Source organism: Paroedura picta, chromosome 7 (genome assembly GCF_049243985.1).
Source record: "Paroedura picta isolate Pp20150507F chromosome 7, Ppicta_v3.0, whole genome shotgun sequence".
NCBI lineage: Eukaryota > Metazoa > Chordata > Lepidosauria > Squamata > Gekkonidae > Paroedura > Paroedura picta.
The window spans coordinates 81,852,308-81,876,180 of NC_135375.1; the positions used below are offsets into that span (position 1 = coordinate 81,852,308).

Below are 23,873 nucleotides of genomic sequence, written 5' to 3' on the forward strand. Positions count from 1 at the left end.
TGGTCCTCCAGCGGTCCATGGACTACAATTCCCAAGAGCCCCTGCCAGCATTTGCTGGCAGGGGCTCATGAGAATTGTAGTCCGTGAACATCTGGAGGACCACAGGTTGACTACCCCTGCCATAGATTACTGAAGAGCTTCACACTTGAGCCAAAAAGGAAAGTGGGAAATAAATAAACTGCTCGGTGGTATGGTAGGTTAGTGGTAGGATACAACCTACTACATGCTTATGGTATATCTGCTGTTGCTTTCAGACTGAGCCAGACTTTCTTCTGACCAAGCACTGGATCTCCATGGTCATAGATACTCTCCTTAGTATTGTAGACAGTCACTATCGTCCTGAAGGTCGGATTTTTCCATGGTTTTATCAGGTCTGTATATGTCTGTGTACATTTACAAGAAAAGTTGTAACATTAATTATTGTATGTTATATCTGGACATAAGGGCAAGATTTATTTAATCTTCATATAAGAAGACAGATACTACAAAATTTCCACTTGTGGAGGTGGATCTTTTCTCACTTCCTGCTTTCCTCTGCAATCTGCCCTCCCTCCAAAGCTGATACTGTGGATTTGTGCTTTGTGCTACAGAGGAGGTGCAGGTGGATGCAGTTGCTCACCTTTCTGCAAGCAGAGAGCTCATAGAATCCACCACATGGGTTTTTAGAGACTTTGTTATTTTGCATTTACAAATGGCATCCATTCTCAAAGTAAATTCGTAGAATCATAAAGTTGGAAGGGACCTCCAGGGTCATCTAGTCCTACCCCTTGCACACTGCAGGAACTCACAACTACTTGCCCACCCACAGTGACCCCAATTTCATGCCCAAGTGATCCTACCAAAAATCTCTAGAATCCAGCCTGGCCCGGAGGAAATGCACCTACAAGCCCACAGTGGTGATCAGCAATTCCCTGGGTATGCAAGGAAGGGCCACAAGAGACAAACACTGGCACATCCGGTCCTGCCCACCCACTCACAATCTGCCTAAGTTAATAAAATCAGCATTTATTCTTGGACAGAATTATTCTGTGAGGACAACTGTAACAGTATTGACTAGCCCAGGGTCACTCAGGTTGTATGTGGTGGAGCAGGAAATGAAACCTGGCTCTCCAGATTAGAGGTCACCACTTTTAACTGCTACACCAAGCTAACTCTCTGGACATCTGAAGAGCCACAGTTACAGGCCACTCCTGTAAGGTGTACTGTTGGCAAATGACAGCCAAGAAAAGTAGAAACTGAGAGTCATGGGTCAACTGCAGAAAAAAGGAATTTGCTTACTCATTGCCTTTACAGAGCAGCAGCAGAGGAGTTGGTTCTTATATGCTGCTTTTCTCTACCAGAAGGAGTCTCAAAGCAGCTTACAATCACCTTCCCTTTCCTCTCCCCACAACAGACACCCTGTGAGGTAGGTGAGGCTGAGAGAGCCCTCATATCACTGCTTGGTCAGAACAGCTTTCTCAATGCTGTGGCAAGCCCAAGGTCCCTCAGTTGGCTGCATGTGAAGGAGCACGGAATCAAACCTGGTTCGCCAGATTAGAAGCTGGCACTCCTAACCACTGCACCAAGCTACAGTCAAACACATGCAGCTCAGGAGTGGTAGAAACAGAATGGAAGACAGTCTTCAATCTATGGTTAACATGGTGCCTTGTGCTGTTATTTCCTAGTGCCTATTTCCTGATCCCTTCCATTATTCTTTTAGAAGCCAGGATGGGGTGTGGATGGAGAGTCAGGCTCCATCTGTCTTGAAATCTAGGTTCTAGCCACAGTCCTAAAGAGTACTGGGAACCTGAGCTTGTGGCTTGTCTCTGTTTGTCTTTGATATGGGCATCAATTTGCTTGAAACGCCTTTGCCACAGCTGAAGTCCATCTCCCCCCCCCCCCCACAGAAAGGAAGTGTGGGAAAAGAAGTTTGGGGATGCCAATGAAAATGGTACCCCTGTGTCATATCTCTCTTCGGCCCCATAACATTTAGAATCACACATTTTGTATTGTGAAATCATTATTTTGTGAAATGCAGCATCAGCTGATATGTGAGGCATAGCAGGGAAACGTTCGACATGAGGATGTTGTTATATGGAATAAATGAACCTAAATGTATGAATGAGGCAAAGAATTCAGTACAGGGATGCCGTTTGGGCAGCATCCCTGTTTTATACGTGATGAGAGCTCTAGTCTCAGAGAGCTGGAAGGCCTTAGATCAATCTTCAGTCAGTTTGATAGGCTGCAAGGCCTCATATTAGGTTCAGGGCTAGGTCAGGGAGTCCTGTTTTGATATTTTCCTATGGCTGGAAATAATTAGCCTTTGATAGGCTTCACCCAGGAAGTATGACACCCAAGGGAGGCCTTGGCCAGCACAAAGCCCTTTAGTCTTAACTGAATAGGGAGTAGGGGGTGGGGAGACGGCAGTGTATTTTTGCAATAAATATAACAAAGCTGTTTCATTTCTGTGGCTCCTAATTTCTGGTTGGATGGGAGTGTGAATCATTTTCCTATGGTCTTGGATGCCGTGTTGCAAAAATCTTTCTGTCCACTGAATAGTTCTCCTTTTCTTTTGCTCCTGATCCCAAAGTTCACCGTGTAACTTCTTCACTGCTACCGATCTCCCTGCACGGATTCTAAGCCCGGTCGCCCTGTGTGTGGATTCACAGCAAAGTGAAAAGCCCCCCCCCCCCCCACTTTCACCTGCCTTGGCTTGTGGAAACAGACCTCTGATTCCCTCACAGTGAGTGAGGGAGAAAGAGAGAGAGAGAGAGCACTAAATGTACAATCCCCATGGCGCTCCCCCAGTTAAACAAGAGGGGCAGTGCGGTAGTACTGAGGCTTCACACTGAGCGCTTCTGTTTCCATTCTAACCTAATCGCTGGCTCTGAGTGCCAAGGGAGAATGAGCGAGCGGCTTTGTTCTCTTCCCCCACGGTTTCACAAAAAGGGAGGCTTTGACGTTGCCTGGAGGCGATTGTTACTTGCCACAGGTGACCCAGCTAATTGCCAGAGCGTGCTGAAATGCTCTGGGTGTCCTTGCAGGCCACAGAATAAAAGGAGGTTGCCAGCTGTAGGTATTGGAAACGCTGCCGCAACAAAAAGTCCCCTGTAATGTCGCTTCCTGCTAGGTAGGTCCCTAAACAACGGCGGCATTCTCTTGCCATCTCTTGTGAAGATAGATGCTCTGAGGCGCAGCCAGAGGAGTCCATCTGGTTCTTAATTGTGGGAGATCCCTGTGCCTCAAGGCTGACTCATGAACGTCTTGAGACACTCGCAGGGCTACCACAATCTGAATTGGGGCGTAATTATTAATACACAGTAAATTGTAAGTTTCCCACCTTTTTAATACATGCCTCAGGAAAGAAAAAAAATCACTTTCCTTCCCATTTCGTATTGATTCAGTTGCGTTCTTCGGTTTGCTTGTAAGTGTGCATTGCTATGTAAGGCATGTCTTGCTTTTTCCTTGTAATCACATAGTGGCTAGGAGATGGGGTGATCCCAAAATCTTTTTTGTAAATGTTCTCTGATGAATAATGAGTCTTAACAATTCGGGTGGCCTAACCTCACCGCATTCAGTATTTGCCATTTCGGCAGGAGCATCAAATATTCCTGTGCTTGACGCATCCCTATGCTCTGTGCCATATTGCCCTTCCCTTGTCCCCCTCCCCAATGGCTTCTTGGTAAATTCCACTAAAGCTATAATTATGGGATTAATTAACGTTCACAGTGACATTTTTATTTACATATACAGAAACAGGGTCATTCAGTTCCATCTGCCTTTTTTTTTCCAAGAGAGATTTTTTAAAAAGAAAACTTGTATTTTCTCCGTTGAAAGCATATTAATTGCTTATTTCAGGATCTGAAAACAAATAACTAGGCAGCAAAGCTCCAGGGAGTGGTGCTGTCTCAATGAAACATGCAGTCATTTCGTTTTTAGATTTCCTATAATTCTGGGCAGTAGGATTAATGTTCTTCAAAGGAGGAAAAGGATAAGAAGCAATTTTAAAAAATCATTTTGTCTCCTAGAAATCTTACTCAGGTGAAAACACCGCCAGTGCCATTGCACGTTCCTGCGCAGCAATGGCATTGTCTCTCTTGGTGCCGGTTTTGATTGTATCCTACAAGGAGAAGGTGGAGGAAGTCCTGAATATGCTGGTTGCCATGCTTCCTGGGAAACCGAATGCTGATGAGTCTCAGGCTGTTCAAATTCACATGGGCCTTGCCTTGGGGATGTTTATCTCACGGCTGTGTGAAGAGAAAGTCAGGTACGGATTATCTTGTACGGGCAGGTGTGTAAATAACTTTTCCCTGCCTTCCCATGTGAGGCATTTAAATGATGCAGAGCAACATGTTTAGATTTCTGTACTTAACAGTTCCCAAGGCTTTCGGAAAGATTATTTCACAATCTCTTGGGTATTATGGCTCTTGAGCTCCCATCTCCTGCATCTCTCTGAGTTATTTCACTGGAACATATTGGATATTTGCTCCGGTATTTTGATTGTGGTCCCCTCCAGAATGATGCAGTGTTTGCAGAGCCATCTTACATGTTACATTGGGGACTGTTGGCACCTTTCTGTTAGAAAAGAAACCCTAGTTAGTATTTAACAAAAACAAACAGCTCCAGGCTGTGTTTGCGGCAGTCCTGGTGTGGTTCTTTTCCAGGCCAGTTTGTTCTTAGAATGGGCATTTGCTGCTGTGAGGAGCAACCTTGGTATGAGGACCCTCCAAACGACACAGGGTTGTGGCACTGTCTTCATGGCCTGCGAAGGAGCTTCTGTGGCAGCAGCTCCCACAACCTGAATGTAATGGGAGAAGCCATCACGTATATTAACCCATAGAATTCTGATCAGAGATGTTTGTACCATTACAGAATGCGGGGGGGGGGGTTATATCTGCTCCTGGATATTGCGGGGAAAAGGTAATGTCATCACAGATCATGTTGCACAGGGAAAATTTAAAGCGCTAAATATCAAAATGGAAATTGAATAACATGTAGATGAATTTTTTTTAATTGGGGGTCATTGGGGATAAAATCCCAGTGCAGATTTGGCCCTGGACTAGATGTACCACTAGTCTGATCCAGGAAGTTTCTTCTTATGTTCTTATGTTAATTGTGCCACCTCTCTTTACAACTTCAACCTGCATTACTGGTAGAGGGAGGGCTTCCTCAGAGAGCTGAGGAACCAGAGAGCTGATCCCCTTCACCATCATCTGTCTCCACTATCTCTTAGTGGGAAGTATGGCTTAAATAGATGCCCTGTATCTCTGTGCTGATTGTAGCACAGAGAACAGGCTCATGTTTTTAGTGAGTTGATGGTTTCTGTGTCTCAGCTGTGGTCAGGTGAAAGATGCTTGTCCATTCTGATCAATGTTTGAAGGCCCATCCCTTCTCAATAATTTAGGGTCACTTATAGTTAGAGAAGTTCACTGCAGGTAGTTGTCACTGGTGGCTACTGGCTGTATATGTCAGTCCTGCAATTACACAACATGTGAATTGTGTTAAGGTAGAGAAAAGCTACATCAGTTCACTGAACAATGCCTTCTGCACAAGCACTTTAGCATGATTCAAAAACTTTGAATACCAAGCAGATGCGCTGCCACTGAGTCACAGCTCCACAAGATGAGAAAATGAAGCTCAGAAAAGCATGTCTTGGGTTGATTTATTGCAGCGAGGTATCCGGCAAGCAAACGGATCTACTTTTGATGAAGTCCCTGGATACATTAGAGGAATGCTGCTTTGACACAAGTCTAGAATATAAGTAAGTATACATTATATAATTGCCTGCATTTTGACATGAACACACCAGTATGGTGATGCAAGGATGACCTAGTTCAGCTCAGCCGTACAGATTCACAGAGAGAATTTGAACCAGCCATATAAATCTCAGTCTAATTTGCCCCAAAGGATGTTATGATGATAAAACAGGATTACTTTAGGTAGAGCATACTGATCTCCTTATAAGAGGGGGACAAGTGTAAACAGGAGAAAACAAATAAACCTTATTCTTGAACAGCCTTTCTCAACTTTTTTTCCTTTTGAGGAACCCATGAAATATTCTTCAGGCTTTGAGAAACCCCAGAAGAGGCGCAGTCATGCAGAATACGGTTGGGGAGCATAGCCATGTACATACCCACCCGGGACCCCTCCCCACCCTCTTCAGGCCCATCGTTGCCCATTTTGGGAGGGGTGATGGGTCAACTTGACCATATATGGACATATAACCCAACAAATATTTTACGTATTTAAAAATATATATAAAAAATGAATTAACACCCATCCATTCAGGACGCCTATCCAGGGCTTCACAAAACCCTGATTGAGAAAGCCTGCTCTAACCATTACACCACACTGCTTAAAAAGCACCATGACAAAACAGCACGTCTTCTCCCCATCTCATGTTCCTTTCCTGTGTCACTTGAGGCACACAGTTATTTGTTACATTTTTATCCACTCTCCCTAAGGAGCTCAGTGTGACATCCCCCAGGCCCTCCCCCCGTTTTATCTTCGAAACAGACTTGTACAATAGATTCTTCTAGAGATGCTGCTGTTATTAGCCAGGGGCAACAAAATGAGTGCTTTGGCTGAGAGAGTGGCTGCCATGACCCTTTGACCATCGACACACAGTGTACGCCATGACATGTGACCAGGATTTGTGAGCTTCATCTGCAGGCATACCGAGGGAACGTACTGTGTCCCTCACAACTGGACTTCCTGGGTTTTTTTCATAGAAGCAGAGATGTGTTGGCTCTATAATTTGCTTGCTGTAAAAGGTTAGTGGGTGTGAAGTGGCTGCAAGAGACACGTAAGCAGAGTTCCCCACTCTGGGGTTCAGGCAGTACGCCTTGTGAATAAAAATAAAATCAGGGTTGCCACCACCAGAAAGATTTATGGAATTACTTTGCACATGGGGCTTTCATGGCAGTTTGTGGCAATCTGATTGTTTCTTAGAAATCACAAGTTCCATGTTGAACTGTGGCCAGAGATGCCTTTCCTTGGGGCTGCTTCCCTGCTTGCATTTTCCTCTGCTAAGGCCATCTCTATAGGAAAACGAATGTTTTCTTTATTATTTGACGGACGTGGTTTTTCCGCGAGCGCACCAATCAAGAAAGCTCTTGAAGCAAGGAACACCCCAATTTAAGAAAAATAACATACCACAAAGCTGTCTGACTCATTTGTAGCATTTGAATTATTTTCATTTTCTTCATTTATATCCCATCTTTCCCCTCAGTGGGGATTCGAAACCACCTGCATCATTCTCCTCTCTTCTGTTTTATCCCAGGAACGCTGGGAGGTAGTTTAGGCTGAATGCGTGACAAGCCTGGAGTCATTCGGCAGGAATCCATTGGCAGAGGGGGAATTTGAATTTGTGCCTCCCGGATCTTAGTCCAGCAATTTAACCACCACGCCACACCGGCATCCTGATTTTAGACATATACATTACTTTTTCTTCACAAATGGGAAGATCTTGAATATATCACTCTTTGTGCTCTGTCTCATAAATGTCTTGCACCTGTGGAAACGTAAGGCATTATCCTGACCTTTCAAGATCTTAACAGTAAGCCACTCGTTAACAGCTGTTGTGTGGATGTAGATGCTAGGTGGAGAACATCTTGTTCTCTTGAGAGAGACCAGCAGGCCAGAACAGGATGGGGAGATCAGCTTACCTTGTTTAGGCCGCTTCATGCCGGCATTAATGAGCAGCTTTTTGGAAAGCTCTTCTTGGTGGCGGTGTGACGTTCCGCCAATTCTAGCTGCTCTGGAGCCTGTTGCTCAAATGCGTGTGTATTGACAATACCAGCTGAGCTGCAGGAGCAGCTGCCTCTTGCAGAGCTTTTATCTGGAAGAACTATCCTGTTAAATTAACAGCTGGAGGGGGGTATAAAGGAGAGATGAAGGAAAGTTTACTTGGAGCCGTTGAGCAGCAAACTTAGGCTCCAGGTGTCCAAGGAAGAAACAAAAAGGTTAGGAAGTTGTTGAAGATGCCAAAGCCCATTTAGGACAAAGTTGGTCTTGAGTGTTCTGAGGTGGTACTAGTGGCCTTTAGGGCAGATAGGGCAAATGGTGGTTTGCGTGATACCATTTTGTCATAGGGTGGTTTTTAACATTCAAAATTTACAACCAGGGCAGGGCAAGTGTTGAGCAGCCCCCCATGTGAAAGCCCCATTGCCACTGCACTGCATCTGCAAAGAAACCCTGTCAGTGGTGTTACCCATGTTATTGTGTACAAGTCACTGTTACCCACCCTGATCCTGCATACTAGATTGATGCATGTACGTATTTAAGTGCTGTCAAGTTGTAACTGGCTTATAACCACAGCAAGGAGCTTTCTAAGCAACTGAGAAACAGAGGGCAGTTTGCCTCTGCAGAACAGTTCCAGTGGCTGGACAGAAACTTACCCTGGTTGCTTTAGGCTGATCTTGCATTGAGCAGTGGGTTGGACTAGATGGCCCCTTCCAGCTCTGTGATTTCCTGGTGGTCTGCCACCCAACATCCCTGCTTAGCTTCTGAGATCTTCCCTCCCATGTTGATGGTACATGAAGCCTAATCAATCAATATTCCCCCATGCTCTTACTTCTGAATGTCCTCCTTCTTTGTAGGACTAGCTACCACTGTACCAGCAAGCTGCTAATCTGCCCGCCTGCTCTCTTGGCCTGCAGCTGCTTCCCAGTGCTCTGAACAAGCTTTCTCTTGGAAGCAGGACGTAATATCCAGACATGGAGATATATGGAACCATGTGCAGGTTCTTTGTTTCCTTGGCATGGAACTTAGACTTTTCTTTGGCAGCCAGTTGAGGCAGCCCTCGCTATAATCTGAGAAGAGCTTAGTTTAGAATCAGATTGGCACTGCTCTGCCCTTCCCTGGCATAGGACAAGGCCCATATGGTGAAAAGGGAAGCTGTATCCGCCACATCGCTTTGCAGTACCCACTGCTTCATGTTTGAGTGCCCGTGTAGCCGAAGATAAAAGCTTTGCAGTCCTAGCCAAATTAGTCTTCCCTGCCAGCCAAGAGCAGATGGAAGCACAGAGACAATAGTCTAAAGCAGATGAATGATTAAGAATCTTTTCTCTCTTAGGTATGTGTGTGTGTTGAGGGTGGGGGCTAGTAGAATAAATAAAAGCCCTCATTGGACTGTACATGGAGTGAAATATTTGTGAGTATATGGTGGATCTTCCTGCGCCAATTCATCTCTTTCGTAATATGATGAAAGAGTAGCACAAAATCAGTGTTGTTGCCGTCTTGTGGCTGCCTGTGTAGCTTGTTTCACTTCATCTCTTCCCACAATCTTCTGCCACTGTCTGTCCTTCAATCCAGCTCTATTGCTTTGTCTGATAAATATTTTCCAAAGGAAACACATCAAATACTTATTCCTTGGTTTATAAACCCTCATTGGCCCTTACTTCAACCCTGGCCAAACATGGAAATCCTTTTTAGAATTTATTTGCCTCCAAATCATCATTTTACACATATATTGAATCTGATTTTCCATTTTACTATCTGTTCTCCTAATCTGAAAATACTTTTTCAGCGTTTGTTGCAGTCTAGTTGGGCTTTCAGTGTCTTGAATAATTGGATGTCATCTGCTAACTTAGCTCTCTCCTATTAATGACTGACTCTCAATAATTTATGAAGAAGTAAAATAGTACCAGCTCCAATCTGTAATCGGAATAGCTTACTGCTATATTAGAGAAGGCTCTTCTCCTGCCCTCTTCCTCCTGTTGTTTCATGAGTTACAGATCTATAAAAGGACCAGTCTTTCAAGGCATCACTGCAAAATTTGCTGAGGAATGTTGTCAAAAGCGTTTGTAAGTCTATGGCTGCTTCCAGATCACCCCTATCTAGACATCTGTTGACATCTGCAAGTTAATTCTGATAGGTTGGTCAGACAGGACTTCCCTTTGCCGAAGGCATATACATTTTCCTCAGCGAGGCTTTTTCTATATTTTTAATAATTCCGGCTTAAATAATGGTGACAGGTGAAAATGCAATGGGCCTGCCATTTCCTGGCTCTCCTATCCCTTTGTAAATATTGATGTTGCATTAACTGTCTCCTAGTCTTCCTGTAAGGCACCTAATTTTAGTGACAAATTGAATATTTTTGCTAGAATCAGCACTTTCATATCTGAGCTTTCAGGTGTATATCAGCTATATCCGGTGCCTTGTTTTGACATTTCATTTGTCAGTTGTGGAATCTCAGATGAATATAATGTATTTGTGAAAATGATCTTATATTTCCCTTCATTTTTTGGACATAGATCAGTGAACACTGGAAATTGAATACAGGTGACTGGCTGGACCACGAGTTACTGATGTGTCTCTTAGCTCTTGAACATTCACCACCTACCAGATTTCAAACAGCCACTGTAACACATTCCTCGATTTTAGCTATCTAGCTCTAGCTGCAGATTGCCTGATGTTCTGGCAATTGTCGTTAACCATTTGGAAAGAAGAGTCTTTCAACAGAAAATGAATATTTTAATTTTAAACATTACATTCTCAGGTTCTTTAAAAGAATGACTAATCCTAGAAAAAAGTTTTTAAATGCTCACATAATCAGTGTCAGATTTTTCAGGCTAGCTAGCTTTGAAAGGCATTCGGTAGATCTTATTGTACAGGCCCTGGGGTCCATTGTCAAGCGCCATCTTTAACATACTGCTGCCATCTAGTGGGAAAGAATTCTTAGTTCTTTTGTTAGCGTTGTATGTGAATGGCTGCTGGAGTGGTCATTTTCCCTGAAGTTTGGCTAATATTTGGATGGGAGACCTCCAAGGATTTGGATGAAGTTTCTTCGAGGAACACTCAGGTCATGATGCAGAGGCAGGCAGTGGAAAAACCCCTCTGAATGTCCCTTGCTTGGCTGCCAGACAATCCTAGGATCTCCTGGCTGTGCTACACATTCCATATGACAAATAAATAAATGTCCTCGGGTTCTGTTGGGTCCTTCATACTGTGCCATAGACATGTGGTAAATACATGGAGAGCCAGGAAATTTTCACACCTGCTAAACAATTGTATGTGTTCGTCTATATGCTTAGGCAAAGCACAAGACATTTGGAGGAGAATTGGGTACAGACCCTATGCAGCCTCAACCTTGCCTTTCAGCAAAGGGGTCCGAGGCAGTATGACCCCCTAAATCCTAGATGTAATCTCTTTCCCTCATGAGATATAAACTGTGCAAACCGAGGCCCTGTCCTTTCATTTCATGAAGGCAATCCATGTTGTATGGGAAGTAATGGTGTCATTTGCCTGTCCAACGTGGCATCAGGCAGGGCAATGGTACTTTCATTATGATTACAGGGACCACCTTGGAGTGGTTCCCACCCTGGAAGAGTAATGTCGGAATCAAGACTTAGGGCCACTTCACATGTGAAAGGTCATTGCTTGATTTCTGCCATATGGTAACTAACATATTTGAATGAGGTGTTGCAAATAATCATGCAAAACTTTCACATTACTCAAATTCAACTGAAACATAATTTTTAGTTAAGCCAGTTTTTCCATTCAGCAGCAAAGAGCATTCTAGTGACATGTATGTTGCGAGTTTGCGCTGTTTACTTGGACAGAGGTCCAACCACCAGCAGAGAAGAGATCACTCACCAACACAGCCAAGTTGTTGCAAATTATTTACAGTGATTTATTTACATCCAGCATCCAGCAATACATTCATCAGAGTGTCAGAATGTCCTGCTTAGCTCTCAATGAAGAAGGCAGACAGAATAACACAGTGCACACTTCATATATACAGATTAACAGCCAATCACAACAGTGCTGACTCACTCAGGTAATTAGCCACAGGTGCAACACCTTATTGCATCATCCCAATGCATTCCTATGGAGACTCAGGCTGACAACTAGAGACATGCCTGGACGTGCCCCTTACATGCCTGGACATGCCCCTGGAATCCATTGCATTGACATAGCTTTATATCATTGGCTGTATGATCAATACTTGACTGCCATATACTGACACACCTCCTCAGGCATGTATTGATCACTCCTGGATGTGTCACTTTCCCCTTCAGCCACCATGCGCAAGGCTTTGCACAGTTGGATAAATCTATCCACACTTAGTGCCTTTGTAAAGATATCTGCTACATTGTTTTCCGATTTGCAATGTTCCAATGTTACTAAGTTCTTCTTTACAGTTTCTCTTACATTCTGGTAACGAATGGTTATATGTTTACTGCGGGATTTTATCCCTTTGTCAACAGCCAGCTGGGTTGCTGCCGTACTGTCACAATACACCTTTATTGGCAATGGTGCATTAATGTCAAAATCTATTAAGACTTGATTTAACCATTCAACCTGTAAGCACAATTCACTTAAAGCAGAAAACTCAGCCTCACATGTACTTGTGGCCACGTGTGATTGTTTCAATGCTTTCCAAATTATTAGAGCACCAGACACATAAATTGCAATCCCTGATGTGGATTTTCCATTGAGGTCACCCCAACTTGCATCACTAAACGCCCACACCCTTGGATTATTATCCACACTTAGAGATAGCTTAAGGTGTACCGTACCTTTAAGATATCTAAGTATGCGCTTTGCTGCCACCCAGTCTCTCATTGTTGGACAGGAACATCGCTGACACAACAAATGCGTGGCATAGTATATATCTGGCCTACACCAAGTAGCTATATATAGCAAAGATCCCACAAGCGATTGGAAGGTTGTCACATCTTCCAACATCGCACCCTCTGGGTCTTTTAGATAGCTAGTGGTTATTGGAGAATTTACAGCTTTCGCTTCTAACATGTTAAACCTCTCCAGTAACTTTAGTATTTTCTTCCCTTGGAACATTTCATAGCCACCCTGGCCATCCTGGGATATGTCAACACCTAAGTAATTCTCCACATTGCCCAGATGCTTGACCTTAAACAGTTGTTCTGTTGTTTTCACAAACCAATCAACTTGTTGCTCTGTGTTGTACAGAAATGCTAAATCATCCACGAAACACAGCAAATAGCAATTAGACCCAAACAACTGTATTTTATACATGCATACGTCACCTATACATTGTTTGAAACCAACACTGAGTAGTGCCTCATCAAGACATTTTCTCCATAAAAATGCTGATTGATGAAGTCCATACAACGCCTTGTTTATTTTTAAGACCTTGTGTTTGTCTTCCCCTTCAAAACCAGGGATCTGGGTCATAAATAAGTTTTCTGTTACCCTTGCATTCAAGTAAGCAGTAACAAAATCTGCATGATGTATTCTCATTCGATTTTGGCTTGCCTTTAGCAATGCCACTCTTAGCGTTTCTGCACGTAATGTGCTGGCAAATGTCTGGTCATAGTCTAAGTGTTTACATTGACTAAAACCACGAGCGACCAGACGGGCTTTTCTTAAGATTGTGCCGTCTGCTAACTGTTTGAGCTTGTAAATCCATCTACAAGATATCACCTTTTCCCCTGCTGGCAAACACATAGAAGTAAACACTTCATTTTCAATTAAAGATTTGTACTCAGTCTCCATTGCCTGAACCCAGGCCTCTCTCTCAGACTTGTCCAGAGACATGATTGCTTCATAATTCTCTGGTTCAGCATAGACGTTATTGATATAACCGTACCTCTGAGGTGGTTTTCCTTTTGTGGTACGCTCTGACACCCTAGGAATCACTCTTTCACCTCCTTCTGCTTGAGCAGAATCTTGCCTGTCAGCAGGAGACGAGGGAGTAGCCTCTTGCTTAATTTCAGTTTGGCCTTCAGAGCCATCTGTTAGTGGGAGAGATACCTTACCAGGGAAATCATTTGCATGAATCCTTGGCCAGCCCTCACTCTCGCAAAAACCAGCTGAGCGACTGAAGCTCAAGGAATTATTTTGGTTTAGAAACCGATAGCTTTTCATACTGTTTTGATAACCCAGAAAGGTTAGCTTCTGAGCTCTGTCCTTCCCTTTTCTACGTTTTGTTAGTGGTACATTTACCCAGGCTTTAGTGCCAAACAGCCGCAGATGGTCTAGGTCTGGGTTTTTGGAGTATAAAACCCTGTACGGTATATTTTGTATACTGCTCGTCCATAGACGGTTTACCACATAGCATGCATTTTTTAATGCTTCAGCCCAATACCCCATGTTTAACCCTGAGTCTTTTATCATTGATAACATCATGGTTTGTAGGACTGCCCCACGTCTCTCAGCCAGCCCGTTTTCCTGTGGGGTTGCTACATTTGCCACCCTATGCTCTATGCCTTTGGCCTTAAGCCACTTTGTGAACTCTAGTGACATAAATTCGCCTCCCATGTCTGTTTGGAATGCAGCCATTTCCAAACACAGCTGCTTTTCAACCCTTTTAAGCCAATATTTGGTGGTCTGAAACACCTCGGATTTATGTTTCAATATATACACCCAGCTGAATCTGCTATAGTCATCTGTGTAAATGACCGCGAAACGGTTTTTTGATAAACTAGGCTGATAAGGGCCGATAACGTCACAGTGCACCAGTTCCAAGGCTCTTATAGTCATTCTAGAGCTCTTTTTGGCTACAGGGAAAGCTTTGGATTTGGTTTGTTTACAGATATCACAGTCCAAAAACGCATCACATTTTTGTACTTCATCCCTGCCTAACATAGCCAGTGTTTTGTTTATGATATTGAAACTGGCGTGGCCTAGGCGCCTATGAAGAAGGTGGATACAATTCTCATGGGGATTTTTGTTCAGGACCGCTTGTGCTTTGGCAGACTCATTTACAATCCTGTAAACATCATTATGCATCTCTCCTTGCACCAGAGTTTTATCACCCTTGCTTATGGTACACCTGTCCCCAAAGAACTGAACAGTGAAACCCTGCTTAGCCAATGAGGATACACTAAGAAGGTTATTTTCAAGCGAGGGTACATGCATAACGTGATCAAACACACACCCCAGGGCAGAAAATTCTACACTACCCTGGCAGCTGACTATAGAACTGCTGCCGTCTGCTAAGTTTACATGTTTGAGAGTGGAAGGCTGTACAGACTTCAAGAGCTTTTTGTCTGCACAGAAATGCTGGCTGGCGCCTGAATCAAGTAACCAAATCCCAGCAATACCACCACCCTCAGTTACCACCAAAGATGCTCCCTGCCTCTTCAAACAATCCTTACCCTTAGCCTTTTTGCTATTGTTTGGGCAATTCGCTTTTAAATGTTCCTTAGAGCCACAACCATAACAACGTCGGACCTTGTAAACACATTGTTCCTGGCTCTGCCGTTGTTTTCTCCCAGAGCTAAACTCTGGAACGCTGTCGCAGCCGTTGATTCTCTGCTGCTCGCTTTTAACACCTCCGGCGCCAGGGGAAACCGTTCTTATCTCGTCCTGCCGTGCCTGTTCCTCGAGCAAACGACCCGTCACATAAACAAGAGTCAGCTTGTCTGCGTCGAGACTTTCCAAGGAAGTGATAAGCACGTTGTAATCATCACTTAACGAAGAGAGAAGAATGTAAACTTTATCCTCATCTGGGAGCGTCTTGCCTTGTTTCTCTAGCTGCTGAAAACAGGCTGTCAATGTGTTGATGTGATTTCTCACCGACTCTCCCTTAGATAACCGGAGACGGTACATCCTCCTTGTTGTTGCTATCTTGGACCCTGCCGTTCTCCTCACGTATACCGACTGCAAGCTGTCCCACGCTGCCTTCGCCGTCGTACAGCCAGTCACGAAGATCAGCTGGTCATCTGCCACACTCAGAACGATATTCGCCAGGGCTTTCCGGTCCTTGTTGACGTCTTCTGGTGTGGGGGCTGCTGGAGGAGCTGAAACATACTCCCACAGAGCCTCTCGTGTGAGATAGTGCTCCATCCGGAGTGCCCACACACTATAGTTTGTTGAGGTGAGCTTATCCACCAGCTGAGCATTCACCATGTATGCCATGCTGTCGTCTAGCCAAGACACCTGGACTCCCTCAATGCTCACCTCCTCGGCCTTTTCCTGAGAGCCGCTGCTGCTTGCCTGGTCCGCTGTGCTATCCTCAGACTCACTGGACTTCCCTGCGTTCTGCACGTCCTTCAAGTCACTCTCGGTAGCCACAGACCTTCATCCAACTCCAGGCAACTGAGTTCTCTTCCAGCCTCAGTGGTGGTGCCTCCGGTCGCTAGCGCAGCGTGCTGGGCCCATAACCCTGTTGCGAGTTTGCGCTGTTTACTTGGACAGAGGTCCAACCACCAGCAGAGAAGAGATCACTCACCAACACAGCCAAGTTGTTGCAAATTATTTACAGTGATTTATTTACATCCAGCATCCAGCAATACATTCATCAGAGTGTCAGAATGTCCTGCTTAGCTCTCAATGAAGAAGGCAGACAGAATAACACAGTGCACACTTCATATATACAGATTAACAGCCAATCACAACAGTGCTGACTCACTCAGGTAATTAGCCACAGGTGCAACACCTTATTGCATCATCCCAATGCATTCCTATGGAGACTCAGGCTGACAACTAGAGACATGCCTGGACGTGCCCCTTACATGCCTGGACATGCCCCTGGAATCCATTGCATTGACATAGCTTTATATCATTGGCTGTATGATCAATACTTGACTGCCATATACTGACAATGTATGTGTATGTGTGTGTGTTAACTGGCCCTCAGATGTATCAACATTAATTCTTCCCATAACAGTTGTAGAAGCAAGTCTAATTTGACAGATATGCTTGCAGTGATGGAAAAAATTGGGTTTGCTGTGCATATGATCAAAATATGGCTCAAATGTTCTCCTGGTTAACACAACTCCTCTGTTCTCTTATCTTTGAAGCACTGGATGCATCTTGGGCGTAGGACTTGTTCTGTCATTAATGAGTCACAGCAGTCAAACTGATGCTCGAGATCATGTTTCTGCTTCACTACGTAAACTTTGTCAATATTTGGATGATTCAGAATATCAAAGCAGAACATTCCAGGAGGTAAAATGATATTCTTCATTTGTGTATGTGAAAAGAAGTTTTAAAAGTTCACGGATTCATTTTTAATTTCCATGTCCCTCTTTCATTTCTGCAGATTCTTGCTTATTCAGTTGCCTGTGTTTGTGTGTCTGCTTTCAGCGTTGGGATTGTAGAAGGTGCGGAAGCTGAGGATGTCATGAACAAGTTGCAGAAATTAGCAGAAAATAATCAGCAGGTTGTATGTAAAAGTTGTGTTCCCTTTTGGGGGGCTAAAGTTTTCTGTGGCAGTTCCATTGTTCTTCCCTGCCTCATTTAAGCCAAAACAGTCCTTGGTGTTTTATTAGCTTAGCTGTGTATCAGCCGACAGTGAAAGAACAGCTGGGGCTTTGTATCCTTTTTTTCACTAGCTGAAGGCATCTCAAAGCGGCTTATAATCGCCTACCCTACCTCTCCCCACAAGAGACACCCTGTGAGGTAGGTGAGGCTGAAAGAGCTCTGAGAGAACTGTGACTGGCCCAAGGCCACCCCGCTGGTTGCATGTGGAGGAGTGGGGAATCTAATCCAGTTCTTCAGATTAGAGGCCGACACTGTTAACCACTACACCAAGCTGTCTAAATTACTGATTCTTTCACCTGACTAAAAGAACAGGACAGCTTTTAGTATTTTTTTAAAGAATTTACAATTTTTGTAGGTGTCCATCACCTGAAAAGTATAGAATACTAACATATGTAAAGCTGTACAAATTACAATTACAAATTGATTTTCTAAATAGCTACTTCTTTTGTTTTCATGCCAGACTTCAGGCTTTGCTCTAGCATTGGGCAGCATTGTTCATGGATTATCTGTATGTGGACATGGAAAAGCGGAAGTCCTGAGTAACCGCCTCCTTCCTGCCTGGATGAAAATTGTACTTGCTGAGGTAAATGGTTTTATGTATGTGTGGGTTTTCTTTTTTTTTTTTTTGTGATCTTTTGAAATTTATTCTATTCCATTGATAGGCCATATTTCTCCACAGTGGGGGAACCAAAGTGGCTCATATTTTCCCCCTTGCCTCATTTTTATCCTTATGATAACTTTGTGTGGTAGGTGAGGCTAAAAATGCGTGACTTTGTCATCCATGGCAGAGTGGGGATTTGAACTTTGGTTTGCCAGGTACTAGTCAGACCCACTAACCCAGTCAGGCACTGGTGGAATGATAGTCATCTCCAAGAAGCAAATTATTTAGAAATAATCCAAGTGTGTGTTTTTTTTAACCAAGGAAGGCTGGGAGCAGCCTTGATCCGACAACATTCTCTCAACCCACACAGGGAGTACAGACAGGCCTTTTGATCCCCACTATCCTGTGTGAATTACTCATACGCTAGAACACACTGAAAAATCCCGTGAGGAAACCTGCAGTGGGAGTGGAGAAATGGCCCGGTGGAGGCTGTTCCCCCCCCCCCGCCTATTTTTTGTGCTCAGAGCTGTTCTGCCCCAGTTGCTTTTCTGTTTTGCCTCCAAGGTCTCATTTATTTATTATCAATTTTTTTTATACCACCAGCTCCCAGACCAGCCAGCTCATTGCGGTTCACAACGATAAACACATAAGAGGCAAGATTACCACCTTGCTGATATTACATTACAATCCAATAAAATACACCCTTTAAAAATAAAGATGGCAGGCATAACAACTCCTGACAGACCCATTTTCCTCACTCTCCTAATCCCAGCAGTGTCAACAGATGTAAACTGGGGCGATGGATGGCCCCAGGGGGATCCAGATGCCACAAGGGTGGGGGAGGACCCGATCTTCATAGAGAGTACAGCTGAAGGGGAAATAAAGCATCCTTCTTCCTCTATCACTTGTCTTCTCCAATTATAGCCTCCCATAGCTACTTTTCATTTTTTAGAAATTAAGCCATTGGTTAGCTTTTCATGTGTTTGCCCTGTTCTTTAGGGGGTCTTCAAAGAAGGGACATATGCCACATAATGCTGCTTGCTTCTCAGTACTGTGTGCAGCATGTTGGTTTCCAATTTCAAAAAGTTGGTTGGGCAAAGGCTATTCTGACCCATCCTCCCTTGGAAGAAGTGGGTGTTCTTGTCTACTCAATGTGGTTGCCTGTGACAGGATGGCTTTGCTTGGGTTTCAGGGATCCCCGACAATGCAACGGCTAGGTGCAGTCAATGGTCTGGTGTCATTGGTGGGTTCTGAAGGAGCCATGATACAGGTAAAGTAGGCCAAATAGTTAACTGCCTGCAATCAATCTTTCTGTCTCTCTCGTTTCTACCTGTCTCTCATCATATGCATGTTTCACTTTATCAGAAATGTTGTGCCCTACATTGGATTGTATACTATACAAATAATGCTTTCTTGTTTTCAGTGGAAATGCCTGTTTTTGTGACGCTGGAGTATTATGGTTGCTTCTACCAGCGGAGTCCAACTTTAGGTTGTATTTCTCAGTCATTCTAAAGTGTGAAGGCGTAATTAACCTTGATAAACAACCGTTCCCATTTATATAGTATTCCCAAGGCTGACATGCCTCCATTTGGTAGGCATCACTCCTTACCATTTGGGTTAGCACCTGTCCAGAATGCCTTTGCCAGATCTGGAAATGTCTACTAGATTTTACAGAATCTTTTGGCAAAAATGGAACTGAATGGTTAAGTGGAAAATGAGGCTGGGATTAACCTCTGAGAATTACAGTATCTGAGCTCCCAAGATTATGGCCAGCTCGTCAAGGAAGGCACTCAAGTATTCAGGACCTTTATAAGAATCCTGGTACAGAGACCAGTCCCAGCACAACCAAGACAAGATGGCTGGTATGCACCATGTATGCCATGGCTGTATATTTCAACATGATGAAGGCTGTATGCTTATCTTATTTTCTTTGTGCTCTGTCTTCCACACATCAGAGATACTAATTCTAATTCATCCAGACTTTCTCCCTCCTCCCCTATTGTGCTTGACTCCTATCACTGAGACGTCCCTTCCTGACGTCAAATTGTGCACTCTCAATACACAGGCCATTCTGTACATGGCCAGCACAGTGCCAACTTGCACTTGCCACTCTGAACATGCCCATAAGTGCTTGCTTACTCTCTTGCCTGCTAGCAGTGTGCCCTGGGTTGTGATTCGGCCCAGCCTCACTTGATCTTGGGAATTATTGCCTGGGATGGCTGCTGGCCCCTTTGACAAACACCTTTCCTTGGGCACCCTCTCATATAAGCCATAGTTGATGTACTGATCTGAGGATTAACAGAACTAGACTGCTCAGGGCAATTCCCATTGCAGAAAAGGATGTGTCAGATTTTCCCCTTCTTCTTTCTCTCCTCTTTTCATCTCCCCCCCCCCCTCTTTATTTTCTGAGGTACACACTGCTCTGTATGGGACTAGCTAGAGTCGGGTCCTGGTCTTGATGGACAAATGTGTTATTTTGCACTGAAATGTCCTAACATATTTCTCTGTCTGGTAACTTTGGTTGTGAGTAGCCTCTGTTCTCTTTTCTAAGCCTGCTTTGGAGCTTCATCACTTTTCATTTTGATTCCAGACCTCTGAGGACACAGTATTCTTTTTGCTCTGAGCTTCAGCAAGGAAGTGTACATGTGTTGCTCATTTGGTAACAATAGGATCATCAGTGTACATGGCCTAAATAAATACCAGGTGGTAGGATTTTCCATATGTACACAGAGAGACTTAGCAGAAAGGGAGAAGAGACAGGGAAACATAATTGGAAATCATGAGCTTGTTCCTTAGGCTGCACAGAGTTCCTACGCAAGAAGCAAAACGGGCTCCTTCCCAGTACGCTGAGCTTCCAGAAAGGAAAGTGAATGAGTCTGCAGAAGACTGTCATTTTATTGGGCAGAGACATAACTTCAGGATAACTTTTATTGTAAAGCAGCACTAAAAATCACTGCTATTAGAATTTTCCAAGCAGGAATAAAGTTTTATTAGGGGAAAATCCATGGGTTATAGCACCATGTGATACTAAAATGCCTTTTGTCTCATGTTTCCAAGGCTATAAAACAATAGCTCTTACCTTCATGCAAGTGTTGTAAATCTACGAATGGATTCTGCATCTCTGGCTGACTGTCTTTCACACTACACACGTGGCTATTTAAGCACTTAATTTTTCAGCTTTACCTTCAGTTGCTCATAATTGGTTTCTTTTTCTCCTTTTCTTTGACAGCTGAAATCTGAGGCTATCCAGTCTTCTCAGTTTCAAAGCAAGCTTAACGAAGTCATCAGAACCCTGAGTCAGGTGATAGTCCCCAGTTTACCTTTTCATGCGGCTGTGAATTCCCATGGTGATGTAAGGGGCCACGCTAATACAGTGAAAGAATAGCTGAGAGAACAACCTCAGGGCAGGCTGCTCACTGCTAACTGTTCCTTCTTTAGTCTTCTGAGGGCTACTTGCTGTGACTGGACAGCTGTGCCCCTCCCTTGCCATCCTGCTGAAAGGAGAAGGTGCCTAACAGCCACAGGCATGGGATGAAGGCAAGGGCAGAAAGCATTTTTTCCAGTTTTGGAATGGAACAATAGTTAGCTTTATCCATCAGCCATGAAGGCCTAATATGCTCAGCAAATTATTAGGCCTTTCTTCAGCCTAAGGAGGTTTTCTCTGGCAGAGCAGAGTGAATTGTTCTGTCAGCAGCTTTTTCTGACTTGAACTGTTGTCATGTGGTGATATCTGTAGGTGCTTTTTCCCCTAGTGTTTTTTTAAAGGGTATTCAGGGAACGATATTCCTGTGGACTTGGGTGATGATGGGACCTGAGCCACCACAATCTGACTGCTCCCCCCCCCCCCTTCATTTCACAGTAAAGGCAGAATTACATTTAGGTTTAATTATTTATTTAAACATTTTATGGTGCCTTTGCACCCAGTTAGAGTCTCCAAAGCAACGCATGTAAAAACCTCAACACATTTGAAGAATTATAAACAACCTTTGAAATTATAAAGTGGTTCAGTGAGAACACTTAAACAAGACCAGAACCAAAGAGGAGGGCCAATAACCATTACTGGAGGGCTGCTAAACAAAACAAAAAAGTCTTCACCCACTGGCAAAGGACCCCAATAGAAAGAAACAAACAAATCTCCCTAGGGAAGGAGCCTCCAAATGTTGGTATCACAAATGAGAAGGCCCTTTGTATACTCAGGATGCAGAAGTCCCATTATCTAAATCAGTAATCAACATGCATGTCTCTATTTTGGATGCCCTAGTGGGGTTTAGAGAATGGAAATGAATTGTGTACTTCTCTTCTTCCTGATATAACATTCCTTGGTGCTACCCAGACTAAGGAAGCCATGATGTCAGTACATGTATGATGGTTGTTCCTGCAGGTGATCAGCTTTTCTGGAGTGATTGGCCTACAGACAAATGCAGCCTGGCTTTTGGGGCACCTGCATCTCTCCAGTGTGTCTGCAACCCACAGCCGAGCCTCTGGTAAGGCAACGTTCATTACATATGCTTCAAGTCTCTTGTGGGTGTGAGGACAAATTCTAATAACTGGATTGTGTGCTCTTCTGTGATGTGATGTTATATATGAACTTGTCTCTTAGGCTGTGCTGTCACCAGGCTCCCTACAAAAAAGGGCCTTACAAGATATTAGCATACAGATGTGAACAATAAAAGCACTTCAAAACATGAATTAAAGGGTTATAGTCACAGAAGAGCAGGATGTTAAAAACCGCAATCAGTGCCTTAAAAATTGAGGTCAAGCCCAAAAGCCCTTGTTAGTAGAAAGTCTTGGCTAATTTATGGAAATTGATAAGACAGCTGAAATACATTCATCCATAAGAAACCTGCTCCTGTCCACGAACACTGTTAAAACTTTGAATTTAAAAGGTAAAAAAGATTGTACTCTGATTTTGAATACCCAAAGGAGTCTCAGTGGCTTTCCCTTCCTCTCCCCACAACAGACACTCTATGGGGTAGCTGAGGCTGAAAGAGCTCTGAGAGAACTGTGACTGGCCCAAGGGCACCCAGCTGGCTGCATGGGGAGGAGGAGTGGGGGAATCAAACTCAGCTCTCGAGTCTGGTGCTCTTAACCACTACACCACACTGGCTCTCAAAAAGCAGCTTGAGACAAATTATTGTCCTGATGTTTGGTATCTTTTTATCTTCACAGTCCCTCCGGACTTCAGCTACTTGCCTGAGAAGAGCTTTCTTAGGGCAGCCACTGACTTTGTTGTTGACGGTGGAAAGAAAGGTAATGCAGCTGCTACGACAATGAGAATATATGTTTTTAAAACTTTGAAGAATTAATGGTGAGTCTCATGGCCTTGCTATGTTGTCACTGAAAGCCTAGCATAGATTCACTTGTCATTCCTCAACACTGTGACAGTGATTAGCCAGTAATGTAAAGCTTACAAATGCATTTGAAAGCCAGGGCCAGCATCTGACATGCTTTTAAGGACTGACGTACCTATTATCTTGGCAAATGTGTATTCTGGAATTCATGTTTGCTAGGATTATCTGAAGCGATTCAGGGATGGAGAGAAAGATCCATGGAGAAATTCCCCCAGACATTGATTCTTCATTGATTCTTCCCTCCAAGACCTTCCCCTGAACTCCAGTTGATAGCTGAGGGAAGAATTTAGTATCCCGACTCTACCTTTTAGTAGTTCTCTCCTGCAAGTGCTCTTTCACTATACCTGGTTCTGCCCTAATTGAGAGTAGACTTTGGTAAAATGCCAAATACATATGAAAGTTGTGCTGCCTTTCTTTATTTCCTTTATTTTCATTTATTGTATTTATCTTGACATGCTTTGAAGACAGCTCAGTTTAGGACCCTCCAATATCAGTCACTCTTTATGTATTGGGCCATCTCTTCTTAGTGTAACTTGGCTTTTCTTTTGTAGGGCACCTTTTGAATGGTTGTTCAGTAATCTTTTTCCCTTGGAGAACAAGTGTGCTTTGGATTGCAGTAAAAAAAAAAGTTACAGAAACCTTCACTCTGATTAAGTGTTGTTTTATTACCGGTTGGAATTACACTTCCAGCTATACTCCTGTTTATTTTTGCTGCAAGAAGCTTAACACAGCTACCTCTGTGGAGG

General features: G+C 43.8%; 1 protein-coding gene across 5 annotated transcripts in view; it reads left to right on the forward strand.

The window, feature by feature from the left end:
- Nucleotides 1-23,873, forward strand: part of FOCAD (focadhesin) — a 214,120-nt gene that overhangs the window by 110,854 nt on the left and 79,393 nt on the right. For all 5 annotated transcript variants that reach the window (XR_013232617.1, XR_013232618.1, XR_013232619.1 and 2 more), the window contains 10 exons: nt 255-371; nt 4,008-4,246; nt 5,651-5,740; nt 16,713-16,860; nt 16,955-17,074; nt 17,636-17,758; nt 18,969-19,046; nt 21,006-21,077; nt 22,158-22,260; nt 22,946-23,026. Coding sequence is in view for 2 of the 5 variants with exons in the window: in XM_077345182.1 (XP_077201297.1) it covers nt 255-371; nt 4,008-4,246; nt 5,651-5,740; nt 16,713-16,860; nt 16,955-17,074; nt 17,636-17,758; nt 18,969-19,046; nt 21,006-21,077; nt 22,158-22,260; nt 22,946-23,026 (1,171 nt within the window). In the remaining 3 variants the exon portion in view is untranslated. The remainder of the gene's footprint in view (nt 1-254; nt 372-4,007; nt 4,247-5,650; nt 5,741-16,712; nt 16,861-16,954; nt 17,075-17,635; nt 17,759-18,968; nt 19,047-21,005; nt 21,078-22,157; nt 22,261-22,945; nt 23,027-23,873) is intronic.